Source organism: Moschus berezovskii, chromosome 16 (assembly GCF_049115385.1).
Source record: "Moschus berezovskii isolate FMDL1 chromosome 16, NW_MosBer_1.0, whole genome shotgun sequence".
In the NCBI taxonomy this organism is placed as follows: Eukaryota; Metazoa; Chordata; class Mammalia; order Artiodactyla; family Moschidae; genus Moschus; species Moschus berezovskii.
Genome location: NC_142475.1, coordinates 57,967,011 through 57,982,951, shown reverse-complemented (window position 1 = coordinate 57,982,951; position 15,941 = coordinate 57,967,011). Strand labels below are relative to the sequence as shown.

General features: G+C 52.2%; 1 protein-coding gene across 2 annotated transcripts in view; it reads right to left on the bottom strand.

Annotated features, from left to right (window-relative positions):
* ZFAT (zinc finger and AT-hook domain containing) overlaps window positions 1–15,730 on the bottom strand; it is a 145,967-nt gene extending 130,237 nt beyond the window's left edge. Inside the window, exon 1 of one of the 2 annotated variants that reach the window (XM_055431866.2) lies at window positions 15,527–15,730. In XM_055431866.2, the coding sequence (XP_055287841.1) occupies window positions 15,527–15,545 (19 nt within the window). In that variant the 5' untranslated portion in view covers window positions 15,546–15,730. The remainder of the gene's footprint in view (window positions 1–15,526) is intronic. The other variant, XM_055431869.2, reaches the window with a different exon arrangement.
* Between the last annotated feature and the right edge of the window lie 211 nt (window positions 15,731–15,941).

The following is a 15,941-nucleotide window of genomic DNA, read 5'->3' as shown; positions in this document are numbered from 1 at the left end:
GTTCACTTCTACAGAGTGGGAAGCACCACAGCTTGACAGGTACGTGACTTCATTCCTAAGGGAGAGATAGGATTTACGGGTGGATGGACGGAAGAACAGACGGCCAGGCAGAAAGGATCCTGCCTGCTGGACTCTTTTTTTACAGTCACTTATGGATTTCCTACAATGAGTCTATACGTGCGTGCTCAGTCGTGTCCCAACTATTTGCAACGCCATGGACTATAGCCTGCCAGGCTCCTCTGTCCATGGAATTTTCCAGGCAAGAATACTGGACTGCACTGCCATCTTCTCCTCCAGGTAATCTTCCCGACCCAGGGACAGAACCCGAGTCTCTTGAATCTCCTGTATATATGAGTTTAAAAATCAGGAAGGTTGAGAAGCGAGGTGACAGGTACAAACAGCATTCAGGCTATGGCTCCGGGTGATGAGCACTGAGTGGCTCAGGCAGGGCAGCCTCCTGCCCAAGGCTGCCTCCCCCAGCCTGCCCGGGGCAGCTGTCCAAGGAACGTCTGAGCCGAGACACCGCTGCAAACAGCAGACACGGTGGGCAGACGGAAGGCAGAGATCCTGGGCTAAAGTGCTAGGAAGGTTTCCCAAAGAAGGCACTGAAAGGATCTCGAAAGTGGCCCTGGGAAGGGCCCTCAGGCACCCAAGGGCACCAGACTGGGCTCCAGGACCCTCCCATACTCCCCGAGCTCTCAGCCACAGCTGCAGGCCTGAGGCTCAGAGAGGCTGGCCTCACGGGAGACCAGCTTGACCTGGAGAAGGCAATGGCACCCCACCCCAGTACTCTTGCCTGGAAACTCCCATGGACAGAGGAGCCTGGTGGGCTCCAGTCCATGGGGTCACTAAGAGTCGGACACCACTGAGCGACTTCACTTTCACTTTTCACTTTCATGCACTAGAGAAGGAAATGGCAACCCACTCCAATCTTCTTGCTTAGAGAATCCCAGGGAAGGGGGAACCGGGTGGGCTGCCGTCTATGGGGTCGCACAGAGTCGGACACGACTGAAGCGACTTAGCAGCAGCAGGCCCAAGCTCTAAAACGTGCCACAAGGCCTCCTGGGGTCAGCACTGATGAGAACACAGCCACACAACAGCCGGCGGGACCACAGGGCCTCTGGGTCAGCACTGATGGGGACACAGCTGCACAACAGCCGGCGGGACCACACAGCCTCTGGGTCAGCACTGATGGGGACACAGCCACACAACAGCCAGCGGGACCACAGGGCCTCTGGGTCAGCACTGATGGGGACACACAGGCTCCCTGGTCAGCACTGACAGGAACACGGCTATACAACAGTCAGTGGGACCAAACAGCCTCCTGGGGTCAGCACTGATGGGACCACCCGGCCTCCCGGGTCAGCACGGATGGGGACACAGCTACACCACAGCCGGCGGGACCACACGGCCCCCAGAACCATGCCGGTGCATGAGCTCGTCTCTGGCGTCATGAGTGCCGCCCTGTCCGCCGTTCCGTGTCCCCACTGGAACAGCGTCCATGACACGCCCAGGCCTCCGACTCGGAAGGAGGCCGTGCACTCTGCAGGGACATGCTTGAACGACAGTGCAGACAACAAGACACCGAAACACGGAGAACGGGCACATCAGGCTGCGGCCCCCAGATGTGAAGAACTGTTCATCTGCCAAAATAACAACAAAGCCGCTCTTCTCATTTTTTCATAGTAGATGCATATGGAGAAAAAAAAAGGATCTTATACCCTGAAATATAAACATAATTATGTTGTCAGCTAATTCTGATGAAGATGCTATAATTTGGCTGCATTTTTAGGTTCAATTACAGTGCACTCATCCTTATCAAAAGGACTCGGGAGGGGAAACGGCGTGTTTAGCACAAGGGAAGTCACAGAAGTCTGGAGCCTGAGTGCTCAATTTCTGTGATTTTTTGCCAGTTTGTAACCAGCCACTCTGTACTGTTAAAATGGAAAATCTTAAAATAACCGCGTCAACAAGTCCTTGTTTCTGAATCTTGATTTGCAAACACTCCCAGCCAGGAAAAGTTGGGTTCTGCCTGTGACCTCTGACCCCCACCTGCTCGCCCTGCCTGGGGGACCAGAGACAAGTGAGCAAGGACCTCTGTCCACTGCTCCCAGAGGAAGGTCACAACCTGGACGGGCCTGCGGTCCGGGGGAGGGTGGCTTGGCCCCGGTGACCCCGGGGAGCGCCCCTGGGCACTGACGGGTCACAGGCAGGGGTGGACGGAGCAGAACAAGATGCAGGCGTTCCAGGTCTCCCGGCCCTCGGCGTCCCCATTTAAAATCACTGTTATTAATTATTACAGGAGTCACAGGGTGAAGCTGCGTAACAGCTGGATAACACAGCAGCGTGCAGGGCAGAGACCATCCCCTGGGAAGGAGAGCATCCCGGAGCACAGAGCTTCTGCTGTGCATCTGGGGGGAAAGCGGCAGGGGCACCCCACGCACACGCCCCTGATACCCCCCCGGGGCTCCCAGCACCCTGGGGCCTCTGCCTTCCCTCCACCCCAACTGCTGGGCTCCCCACAGAGGAGGGAGAGGGGACATCGGGTGTCACAGACAGGGACCCCGAGCATAAACTCAAAGGACGTTGTCTAACAGAAGCAGCGTTAGCAGCGGCCCCACGTCTGAGAGGTCTCTGTGTCCTGCAAGGCTGGAGTGAGGCGGCTCCCGGGGGGCAGCAGGGTTCAGTCCAGGCCCCTGCCCACCTCCGGGAGGAGGCGGGGATCGGCCCCAGTGCCTCCTGCACCGCCTCACGCACCGCCTGCCGCCGGGGCCCCGCCAGACCCAACATCACCCAGCCAGCTCTCAGCCGTGCTGCCGCTGGGAACACAGTAGGCGCTCGATAAATGTCGGGTGAACTGATGACTACAAATAGCCGAAATATTTATTGATAACCGTGAGAAGACAAAATGCACATCACCAGACCATGAGACTTCTCTATTTAAAAAGCATAGTGTAAAAAAAGCTCTCTTCCTTCCTCTCCTCGATTAGTACGTCATCCTCTGCTGCGTAACCATCTTTTACTTGGATTGATCAACTTTAAATAGAGTTCAACAGAATAAACCAAGATCCTATTAAACTGTCGACCTCATGAAAAAAGTCAGACGGCAGATTCTTTTGGAGTTAGGTTTTGTTTTCCTGTTGTTCACTTTCCCTTAAGTTATTAAACTCCTAGAGCTGGCAGCACCCCAACAGGAGTGGAAACATTTTAGCAGCAGGCAGCCAGACTGCTGTCACACCCAAGGCAGGGAGTAAACCCCACACTGTGCAGCTTCCTGCAGTCGAAAACACTCGTTCCCTTTATCTTCAGGAAAGTGGGCCCGGGCTTCATCAAATGCTTCCCTTCCATTTAGTCTGCTTTGCACAACTTTTAAAGAGCTGTGGATATGCCTAATACAACATCATTATCGCCATCGCATTTTCTGAGAACTCGCTGTAACCAAAATAAAGGAATTCAAAGAGGAAGAAGCAGAAGAGTCGGAAGTTTAAATCAATTATACCCTCACCATGAGCTGGCAGCATGCAAGGCTCAGGCCAGGCGTGTCTAATTTGCACGACACTCCCGTGAAATGGGTTTCATTATTGTATTTCCTCAAATCTAAGACAGCATTTACTTTCAGACGCATGGATACTTTATAATATGACTAAAAAAAGATTAAAATGCTACCAAGTAAACTAAGGCATGCCAGAGTCTTATCACATCAACTGTAAGACACCTCCTGATGATAGAGATGTTAAAATGTGAGTCTTTGAATCAATGAAACGCAGAGACGTTCCCAGGTTCCGATGGAGACGCGGCATGGGCTAAGGGCCTGGGAGGCTGGACTCCCAACAGCCCCTGCTCTTCCCCTGGAAGGCCCTGTATCCCCACTTGGCACCCGCAACACACACACTTGCCTGGGGGCCCTGTCTCTGGGCTCACCTCCATGACAGCACTTCAAACTCTGCTTTCATGGGAAGCAACAAACCTTCCCTGAGGGCCACACTCCCAGTCACCTCTCATCCTGAAGAGCAGGGTGGCTGCCAGCCCGAAAGGCACCTCTGTGAGAAAGGAAAAAGGGCGCCATTTCCTAAAGACGTTAGCTCCCCCTGTCAGAAAGTGGTCACAACATACTGATTTTGTGAGGAGAAGATAATTTACTGCTACTTGCAGAAAACTGCCATAGTGAATATACAAATCCATGGCGTGAAATGACGCCCTTAGATACGCTACTCTCGTGCAGTGTGCAACCTGCACAGCTACACACTGCGGCCCTAACGAGCTGGCCACAAAGCCGTCCCTCTCCCGTGTTACAGATGAGGCAGCTGTAACCTGCCCTGGCAGATCAAGTTCAGGCCTATGTGTTTTCAAAAACTACTCGGTCAACACATAAGGAACTTAAAAAAGTCAGGTAGAAACACAGGTGGGGGCCAGTGGGACCCTGTGAGGAACACAAGAAGCCTCAAGCCCCACCCTATACCCAGTTTCGTGGCTACAGAGACATTTCTAACAATTAATCACAACTAAGAGTAGGCGTGCTGTGATTCATGGGGTCGCAGAGTCCGACACGACTGAGCGACTGAACTGAAGAGTAGCTTCACCAAAAAGGGACCTTTACTCTGTTTATTTTGTGCAATTTACAACAGCAACTCCCTTCAGGGAACAGTAAGCTGGGAAATGAGAATGCCAGATGCAGGGCCACCAACCCACCAAAACACTCACTTATAAACATGGCTTCACACGGCTTGGCAGCAGGTCTGAGGCAGGGAACAGAGAACCGCCACATCCAGTGGATCAGCTTTCCTTGGCGGAAAAAAAAGATTACCTGCACAGAGTAAACCCAGGGCCTTCAGGCCAGAGTGCGCATCATCCACGCGCCAGCAGCACCCTCTGGTGGCCAGTCTGAGCACTACACCCCCCTTTCCTGGGATGAAGCCATTCCCAAGACGGGGCAGACAGACCCTCATGGAAATACAGCGAACATCCCCCGAGTCCTAACTCCACCCGATGCCATCCTTGGTCCGCCACCCACTTCATTTTCACATTAACCCAGTGAGGGAGGGGCGGCTGTCCCCACTTGTAAACGAGTAAACTGAGCCCAGGGAGGGGACTCCGAGGTCACCAACATTGGGCGAGCACACAGTGAGCTGAGAGGCCCAGACCAGGGCGTGAGCCCCTATGCTACCCGCAGCCCAGCGCCCCGGCACGCGGACCCGGCCTCCCGGGCCTCCATGCCCACACCTGCTGGGTGTCTGCTGGAGCCGCAGGGCGCTCCCAGCTCGCCGACCGACCCCTCCGAGGCACCGTCGCACCCGAAGCAGCAGGAAGGGTGCCCACCTGAGTTAGGACCTGGATCCCCCGCTCCCCGCCTCCATGGTGGCGGGCGGGGTCTGCCTAAGTCTCTGAGCCTCTCGAGGCCCCAGTGAGAAGTGGCCTTCGAATGGCTTAGAAAGGAACCTGCTCTCCTAGCCTCACCCAGAGGCTAATTTACAGAGAGACGGACAGAGCCGCCTGGACGGAAGCCAGGGTGTGCCGAGCCCCAGCCAGCACCCGCTGCTCCCACGGCCTGGAGGGGCCCAAAAGGCACCTGCCCTCCCGCCTGCCACCCCCAAGATGCCTTCCCCCCAGCTCTGAGATTCAGTGGGCGGAAGTTCCAATAAATGCACGCCCTCATTTGTGGTATTATTACCATGGAACTCATGAAATGCTGATGAGCACGCCAACTTCCACAGCCCACAAAGTTAACATTTCTATTAGATGCAAAGGAGAAAGCCCCTGGGTGTTCCTTTGTTGAAACTGGATTAACGAAATAAAATGAGAAATGCTCAGTATCAGCTATAATTAAGCCTGGGCCAAACAGTGGCATTATAATTTTATGCATACGCATTTCTTCCACGTTGAAACTTGGCATAATTTTTTTTAAGTTATTTTTAAGCACTCTCAAAGTGAGAGCCCTGGGCAATAAAGTCTACTCACATTTACCATAATCACAGCTGAAGAGCAGCCCTGGGGCCCTTTCCGTGGGAAAGCACCACAAATAATTTGATGTAAACAGGAACCACGTCCCCAGCACCCAATTCTCTAAGTGGCAGCACTATGCCCGCCCCAGCAGATATGGGGGAGGCTCCAAGGAGGTGGGAGCCCCCACGGGACCCCTGACATCGTTCCCCTTACACGAGTCATCGAGGTGGCCCTGGGACTCCCAGGCCAACCACCACGTCTCCAGGGTCATTTCCACGGGATAAACAAGACGTGTAAAGTGCGCTCCCGTTTTAGTCTATCAGTGGGCTCCGCAATGCCCATAGCCGCCGCCACCAGGCCTCTGAGTTTCTGGTCCGGGGGCTTTGTTGTTTTAGTTTATTTGGGCTCCTTTGTGTGTGGGGGGGGGGGGCACTGTCAGTCTTAACTTCAGAAGGGGACGGGCTGCCTGGTGCCAGCTTCAGCACTGGGCCTCAGGACAGAGGCGTCGGGCTTAGACCCCACCGTGGAGACTTCTGCGTGGCTGGAGGGGCCTTGCCCTTGACGAACCCACACGTCCGTGGCTGGAAACCCACAGAGACCACTGCAGCTGCCCTGCTGACTTCATGAGGACGGTGGGGGGCAGGGGTCAATCACGCGGAGGGAACATCGGGCAAAGGGCTGCTCCACGTGACACAGGTGCAGGGCAGAGCTGGGCAGGGGAGGTGAGACGGGCTTGCACACACAACCCCGCCGGCAGGTGCACGTGGCTCAGCACACACACCGCTCCCAGACGTGCAGATGGCCGGAGTAGGCTTCTGCCCACGGACACTGCCTCTCGTGGAGAAACACACACAGGTGCAGCTCTGCAAGGGCTGCCACTTAGACCACCAGGGCTTAAGAGGCCCAACGCCCTGTCCAGGCCAACGCCGTCCACAGAAATAGGACCACCGGTGTGATTCCAAATTTTTCAAGCAGCCGCATTAAATTGAAACAAGGAAAATTAATTCTAATACTAGGCTTTGTTACCCCAGTATATCCAAATATTATTCTTTCCCTCGTAATCCATGAGATTAGAAATGGATGAGAGAGTTCCACATTCTCTTTTAATTGTGGTTGCTGTACTAAGTATTCACAGTCTGGTATGTATTTTCCACTTACAAGCACATGACAGTTTGGACTAGAACACAAATCTAGTCTTCACGTTCTCTCCAGGACACCGGCAGCTTTTTCACTGCAGATTAGAGAAACGTGGTTTGCAGCGCCCACTCCCTGGCAGCCAGTGGGATGGGAGAGGGCCTCCAGCACCCCAAAATCTTTGGGGACCCACAGACTTAGGAAAATGGGGACAAGGAATTAGGAAGCTTAGACCATGTCGACCAGAACTCCTGTCCACGCTGTTAAGAAACAGGCAGTCATGGACACAGCCGGGGAAGGAGAGGGTGGGATGAATTGAGAAAGGGGCACTGACACACATACACTATCAGGAGTGAAACAGACAGCTGGTGGGGCGCTGCTGCAGAGCACAGGGAGCTGAGCCCGGCTCCGTGATGAGCCGGAGCAGTGGCATGGGTATGTATGCTGATGACTGATTCACGCTGTTGTCCAGCAGAAACCAATGCAACATTGTAAAGCAATTAGCCTCCAATGAAAAAAAAACAAAGAGGCTGAAGAAGGGGACCTTTTCATTTATTATCATCATACCGGCTTTAGAAGCTGGCAGTCTGCTCTGGGCTCCTGAGGTCATAACCAAAGGAGGTAAAATAACAGCCCGACAGGAACTGTGAAAAACACACAAATTCAATGGCAAATCTGAAATACCTGCTCTACGTATCACGAAAGCCTGTGACTGCGCTCAGTTACAACGCATTTTGAATTCGAAAATTAATTCCAGAAGAAAGAACAGCCCTCTAATATTCAGATATGCCTAAGGTCTGTTTAAATTCCAGAGCAGAGCTTTAAATTTAAGCAAGAGCCACAGGGAAAAGAATTTTCCAAACCCCACCAGCCACCCAGCTCCAGGCCACCAGAATCACCTGGGCCCTTCTTCCTGGTAACTAACACAGGAAGTAAGCATCAGGTGTACTCTCCACATACCTGGGTCATTCAGTTTTATACTGGGGAAAAAATAAATTTTCGACTTAGTCACACAATTCAACATTTAATGAATGCCTAATATGTACCACATACTATGTATGCTAAGCACATTTTAAAATGAGTAAGATACAAACTCCAGAAACATAAACAAATAATTCTATTTTGTTCATGAAAACAATTTAAAGTGACTGTGATTTTGTTTGCGGCCCAGATTCAGACTCCTGCTTTAGAAGAGACAGAGTCCAGCCTTCCTGCCGGCGCCCTACACCCCCTTATTACTTGAGCAACTCCCTCCCTGTCTCCCGTCCCACGACTGCACGGCAAATAGATTGGGACACAATGCAAACAGTGAGTTGACTTTCTTGGCTCCAAAATCACTGCATGTGGTGACTGCAGCCATGAAATTAAAAGACGCTTGCTCCTCAGAAGGGAAGCAATGACCAACCTAGACAGCATGGTAAAAAGCAGAGACATTACTTTGCCAACAAAGGTCCATTTAGTCAAAGCTATGGTTTTTCCAGTGGTCACGTACGGATATGAGAGCTGGACAATAAAGAAAGCTGAGTACCAAAGAATTGATGCCTTTAAACTGTGGTGTTAAAGAAGACTCTTGAGAATCCCTTGGACTGCAAGGAGATCCAACCAGTCCACCCTAAAGGAAATCAACCCTGAATATTCATTGGAAGGACTGATCCCGAAGCTGAAGCTCCACTACTGTGGCCACCTGATGTGAAGAGCTGACTCACTGGAAAAGACCCTGGTGCTGGAAAGACTGAGGGCAGGAGGAGAAGGGGACGACGGAGGATGAGATGGGACGGCATCACCGACTCGACGGACATGAGTTTGAGTGAACTCCGGGAGACGGCGAAGGATCGGGAAGCCTGGCGTGCTGCAGTCCACGGGGTGGCAAAAAGTGAGACACGATGAGCGACTGAACAAGTACAACCACTCTGTTTGTGAGGCAGGGAGCTTTGGAAGGTCAGGCAGCCCGTCCTGCTCCCTGATCCGGCTCCAGCTAGTGCAGCCTTGGGGTGACCCTGGCAAGACCAGTCCCTCCCACTGCATCTGATCAGGCTACCCGGTGGCCCCTGGGTCTCCTCCCCTGTGGGGCCAGCACCCCTCAGTAGTGCCTGACATCTGCACTGGCGGCTGCCACCTCTGTAGACAAAGGTGTCTCCTGAGCTCCTGCAGCAGGTCCTTTCCCACACATGACCCCTAGGCGGCGACAGAGGGCAAAGGAGAACTCAGGCCTGCGAGCTAGTTCTGAGCTGCCTCAAACTCTGGAGATGATCACACCAAGTGAGGTAAGAAGTGAGAAGTCGCTCAGTCGTGTCCGACTCTTCGCGACCCCGTGGACTGCAGCCTACCAGGCTCCTCCGTCCATGGGATTTTCCAGGCAAGAGTACTGGAGTGGATTGCCATTTCCTTCTCCAGGGGATCAAATATCATATGATAGCAATGCAGGGGGGAAAAAATACACATGAACTTATTTACAAAACCGACTTACAGACCTAGAGAACCGCCTTATGGTTACTGAAGGGAAAGGTTGGGGGGGAAGGGAATAAACTGGGAGTTTGGGGTTGACATGTACACACTGCTATGTTTAAAACAGATAACCAAACAAGGATCTACTGTATAGCACAGGGAACTCTGCTCAGTATTCTGAAATAACCTAAGTGGAGAAAGAATTTGAAAGAAAATAGATACATGTACAACTAAATCACTTTGCTGCATACCTAAAACTAACACAGTATTGTAAACCAACTACAGTCCAATATAAAAAAAATTTTTTAATCATAAAAAATATTCTGCAAAGTGGAAAGGGCTGCTTTCTGATCACCAAACTTTAAAAAAAAAAAAAAATCCACAACCTAGGTTTAGCTTTAACCTCAGTTTCTCAGAGAGACTTTTCTGAAACCCCCTTCAATACAAATTAGGTCTCCATTACTTTCTCTTGCCCACTCCCCCACCACCCTCTACTTTGAAGCAATTTCCCCAATTTGTAATCACGTATTTGGTGGTGTGTTTGTTTAACCTGTCTCCTCTAAAAGATTATAAACTCCAAAAACATCAATATCACTTAATTCAAAATCAGTTAAAAGCTTAAAGTGATCAATGAGGTTAACAAACATATTTATTTCTAAACAGATATGCTGCATTCCCTTTGTCAGAGGGACTAGAACATTTCCAGAATGTTCACCTTATGGCCCCTGAGAACATTAACCAAGGCACTCAACTCCTGCTTCCAAGAGTAACACCCAAGATCCAGGGCTAGGGGAGAAGGAGCGGCTCAGGGTGGGAAAGCCGCCAGCCAACCCAGAACCCCCAAAACCGGCAACTCCGCTGGTCCTCTGACTCCTGCCCAGTGATGGGTAAGTGTGGCCACGTGGCCCTCCTGAAGATTATGGACCATGGCCGTGTGTACGGAGCCTGCAAAGTTCTGTGTCCCTGTGCCTGTTCGGTTCATCACTGCTCTTTCCCCTAAAAACAAACACAGAGGAAGACTGGCTGGTCTCTAAGTTAAAACCCGATCAGCCACCAGTCCCACGGGGCTTTCCTCTGCTCCACGTCTCTAAACCTGCCCCAACCTCCATTCCCACGGCCACTGCTGCACCAGGACAGCACCGAACACCGGGTCTCGCTCCTACCTGCATTCCTCCCCTCCAAAGAATGCCCTGTTTATTCTTTATAAGCTCAAAGATGACTAGAAAGCTACAGTAATTCAGACAGTGCGATGCGGATGGAGGGTAAACAAACAGATCAATGGAACAGACCTAAGAGCTCAGAAATGGACCCACATATTTTTTCAACAAAAGGGCCACGGTGACTAAGTGGCTGGGCTAGGGGCACCTGCACCCCACCCCTCAAGCCCTCAATTCTTAGGGCTTAGTTCCATCATGACGTCTGGCACCATCTCCCAAAGGATCCATTTTCCACTGCTGGGACTGCATGAGACCCTCAAGAGGAGTCGGCGAGTCACATCTGACTCTGCATTCTCGCTTCCCCACACACAGTTTTGCACAAACATTTGGGTGAACCAGGGAACCTGCTTGGAAGAAAGAAGGGAGGGAGGGAGAGAGGGAGGGAGGGTGAACCCTACAGAGCAAGGCAGTGATGGCCCCTGAAGAAGAGGCCTGCTGTCAGAGACGGGAAGAAAACATCCATCAGAAAGAAGGAAGCCAGCCAGGACCCTACAGGGAGTCCTGGGGCTGACTTACAAAGTCCGCCAAGTTGCCAGGACATCCAGGACCCCCATTTTCCAGAATGCTACTCCCAAAACCCCCTGCTCCTTGGCTCCTGATGCCATAACTGATCCGGTCCCCTCAACTCCCTACACCCGCAACAAGGCCAGCAGCTGCCTCTGAAGTTGGTGCCCACCCTTCCATCCTGCCTTGGTCCTGACCCAGCGGGGGAACAAAGGTGCTGGATTCCAGAGTTAAGCAATTTGCAGCTCCGTTTGTTACATGATTTAAAAGAAAAAAAGTCTGTTACCCCATTTAAAGTCCTTTTTTTTTTTTCTATTAATATGCCAAGCATGATCTGCTTGTGAAAGTCGCTCAGTCGTGTCCAACTCTTTGTGACCCAGTCCATGGAATTTTCCAGGCCAGGATACTGGAGTGGGTAGCCTTTCCCTTCCCCAGGGGCTCTTCCCACCCCAGGGATCAAACCCAGGTCTCCCGCATTACAGGTGGATTCTTTACCAACTGAGCTATCGGGGAAGCCCCTATAATCTGCTTATAAGCTGTGCTCCCAGTGCAGAGGCCCAGGTCGGAGCTCTGGTCAGGGAACTAGATCTCACATGCCACAGCTAAGAGCCCACGTGCCACAGGGAAGCTTGACAATCGCGCATGCCACAACTAAGACCCAGCACAATCAAACAAAGGAAAATAGATTTTTTAAGGTGGCTCCACTTAAAAAAAAGAGAGACTGTAACTTCAAACCTGTAATAAGTTTTGAATATGACTATTTGCTTCACTCTCAGATTTTATTTTCTTTAAAAAAAAAAATCAGTCAACATCTGTCACACTTTTCCAACCACAAATGTTTTCAAAAAGCAAGAGGGTGACAAAGCACTAGGCTGCAGGGCAGACAGACTGGGTCTGGGTGAAAGGGATGAAGAGCAGAACCACCAGCCTCCAGGGCACCAGGCCCAGGCGGTGGGCAGGACTGCAGATGCGAGCAGGTGTGGGTCCCAAGAGTTACGTGACTCCCCTCAGGTCAGGAATCTGGTGAGAGCAGATCCCAGGCCCCAGAGCACATGTTCATTCCACCCTCCAGGCACTTCCTACCCTTAAAGTTGACACCTGCCCTTGAGAAATTGCTAAGACAGTGAAAGTTTAACAGGATAAACAGCTGAGAACAAAAAGAAAACTTAACTCCGGGCTAAATCCCTTCTACATAATTAAACTGGGGAGGTTTGCAGAAGCAGCCTGCAAGAAACTGTCTATAAAAGGAAATGCAATTACGGGAGAGTCTCTTTAATATGTCTAATTCCTGACTGCCCTTGCCTTAGGCAGAAACTTAATTCTGCTGAAGGACAGTTGTCTTTGAAAAGTTGTTAGGTAAATTGTAAGGGAACACAGCAATCACTGTCCTACAAGGTAAATGGACTGAGAAGGGAGCAGTGTTGCAGCAGACAGACCTCCAGTTCAAGGCAGTGACCGTGGTCACGGCGGGCTCACCACCTGGAAGCTGCACCTGAGAGACCACATGCAACTCCACCTTATCATTTCCTGTACTGACTCTCCTGCCGTAACCCAACAACCAAGCAAAACAGGAGACTCTTTTCAGGAATTAGAGATGGCAAGTTAACAGCAATATATTCTAAAACATGATCTCTGTCACTTATAGCTGAAAATTCAAGGAAACTACAACAACGTCCAGGATTGCTTTTAGAAACTGTTAGGTAAACTCCAGAAGAGAAGTGGGCTGTGCATGCCATGTATCTCTACTTGGGAGAAGGGAAGCACCAAACAAAGACAGTTCAGTAGAGAAGATCAAGTCTGACTCCACATCGGATCTGTTTCTTCTACTTTAACCTTTGTATTCTATTGCTTTTGCTACCAGTTGAGAAACATTGCCTACAGCCTGAAATATACAGAATGGCCCTTCTCAAGGCTCTGACCTTTAAAGTACAACACTTTTCCATTCATACAGCGAAAAACTTGCAGAACAGAGAATAACGTTTGTCTTGGAGGTTTACAGGAACATTATGACCAGACCTAGGAGCACAAGTTTAAGAACTAAGGATTCAGACACCAAGAAGTTGGCACCAACCAACCACTCCCCCTCTCCCCTTTTATTATCAAAGAAGCCTTAATTCTAACTCAGGTACAATTGTGCTTTGGGACACTGGTCCATCATCTTCTCCAGCTGCTGGCTTTCCAAATAAACTCGCTGTTCCCTGCCCCAGCGATTCATCTCTCGATTTATTGACTCATCGTGTGGCAAGCAGTACAGGTTTTGGATTCGGTAACGTCATTATTGTCAGAAAGCATGCCTGGCATAGTTCACAGGTCCTGAGGATCTGGGTCTGCTCCGTCATCACATACACACACACACACTTTACTGTACGGGCTCTCCTTGTCAGAATCTGACACAATGGTATGAGGGCAGGACCAAAGGTCCAAGGGCTCTTTACTCATCCCTGCCTGGCAGGTAGAGAGTAGTATCACCAATGCTTCAACTGAAGAATCCATGAAACGTGCCCCTGGGGTTTGGGCACCAAATACCATACATAAGCTCAAATGCCTTCTGCAACCCTCAGTATGGGGGACACGCAGTATAACTGCTTCAACATGGTTACAGGCTCAGAAGTTGATGCTGGAGGGGCCGTTGTTGAGGGTAAGCCCTATGACACTGTTAATTGCTTAGTCATGTCCAGCTGTTAGGGACTCCACGGACTGTAGCCCAACACGCTCCTCTGCCCATGGGATTTTCCAGGCAAGAATACTGGAGTGGGTTGCCATTCCCTTCTCCAGGGTATCTTCCCGACCCAGGGATTGAACCCGGATCTCCTGGACTGTAGGCAGATTCTTTCCAGTTTGAGTCACCATATGACACCAAGCTTATATCAATATTTCTTAAGTCACTGGGCTCTGCCAGGGAACCAGGCTGGAAGGGGCAGGAGGTGGTCAGTGCAGCCAGGCATTCACTCTTCCCTTCGATAAAGGTACCCTACAGCACCCACTGGAGGCTAGGCACTTGAACTTCCGGGAGCCAGAACTACAAGCCGGGCAGGCACCCCGAAGTCTGGATTTCATCCCAAGCTGGAGGAAGTTGACTTTTAAAGCCTCAGTTCTGCCATTTCCAAACTGTATGACGCTGACCTCTCTGAACTTTAGTTCCTCGTCAGTGAACGACATACAAATTAGAACTGCTGGTAGAAACCGAGCAGCAGAAAGCGCGAGGTCAGTGCCCCAGTGCAGACGCTTCTTGTCGATCACGCCGGAAGGAGCCCTAAGTTCAGCGTCAAGGGGCTCGGGCCAGGGGTTCAGAAGAAGATCCATCCTGCTCTTGCGTCCTGGGGCAGAAGGGCTGCTTCCCCCCACCCGGAAGCCAGAGACGGACGACGGCTGCCTGGAGGAGGTGGTATTTCAGCTTAACTTTAACGGGTGAGAACCAAGGGGCCCGCAGGGCTAGGCAGCAAGTAAGTGAAGGAAAGTGAAGTCGCTCAATCGTGTCCGACTCTTTGCGACCCCATAGACTGTAGCCTTCCAGGCTCCTCCGTCCATGGGATTTTCCAGGCAAGAGTACTGGAGTGGGTTGCCATTGCCTTCTCCAGGGAATCTTCCCGACCCAGGGATCGAACCCAGGTCTCCCATATTGCAGGCAGACGCTTTACCGTCTGAGCCACCAGGGAAGCCTCTAGGCGAAAGGTAGAGGATAAATTACAGTTTATCACGGGATGTTACAGGGTTACCGGCAGCCAGAACGCTAATAATCTCTGGCGTTTATGGCTCCCTCTTCAGGACACAAAGAAACTTTCCTTCAGTCGCTCGGTGGAACCCTGTCCCTTCAACACATCCTGCCCAAGGACCGTGGGTCTGAAGGAGCTACCCAATTCACGGACAAGGAAACTGAGGGCAGGTAAGAAGGAGGCAGAGCGGCCAGAGTCGGCGGCGCGGGGATTCGAACATCCCGCCCGCCAGCACGCCTGCGCTCGGTCGCTGGCGCGCGCCCCGACCCCACCCGTTGCCCTGGAAACGGCCCCGCGCACGCGCGCGCGCACTGCCTTCCCTCGCTCGTTCCTCCGCGAGCATCCTCGTTACTTTTTTTCTCAATAAAAACCCGAGGCGGCGGGATACTGCCAGCGACCGAACGTGCCGTCGAAGGACGCCGCTACGTCCGCTCTCCGCCCGGGGCCGCGGATCCCTCCGCCGCCCAGCGGGCCGCGCGCTCCTTCCCGATTCGGAGCTAGCAGCGGCTTCCCGCGCGGCGCGCCGCACCCCACCCCCACCCCATCCCCACCCCAACCCCCAGCTCGGCTCACCTGCCCCCCGCGTCTCCATGGCAACGCCCCCGCCGTGGAGGGGAAAAAAAAAGCTTCGGGCTCTTCCGGGCCCCCTCCCGCGCCGACCGAGAAGGCGGGGCGCCCCGCTGATGCTTCGCTTTTTATTTTTATTTTTTTAAGAAAAGAGCCGGCGCGGTTATGGCGAATCTGCGGCATCCAACATGGCGGATGGAGTCTTCGCCCTCCTCTTCCCGGGGGCGCTGACGTAGGCTACGCGGACGTCAGGCTCGGATGACCCTCCCCCCCAGCGGCGAGAGCGGCCGGGCTGGGCCGGCCTACTGCGCGTGCGCCTACTCGGTGCCCGGCTTAGCCATCCGGTTCCGCGGGTTTGCCGGCTCCGCGTTTTGAGCCTCTCTCGGGAGGGGGCTCACGGGAGGCCGGGAGTGAGGGTTGC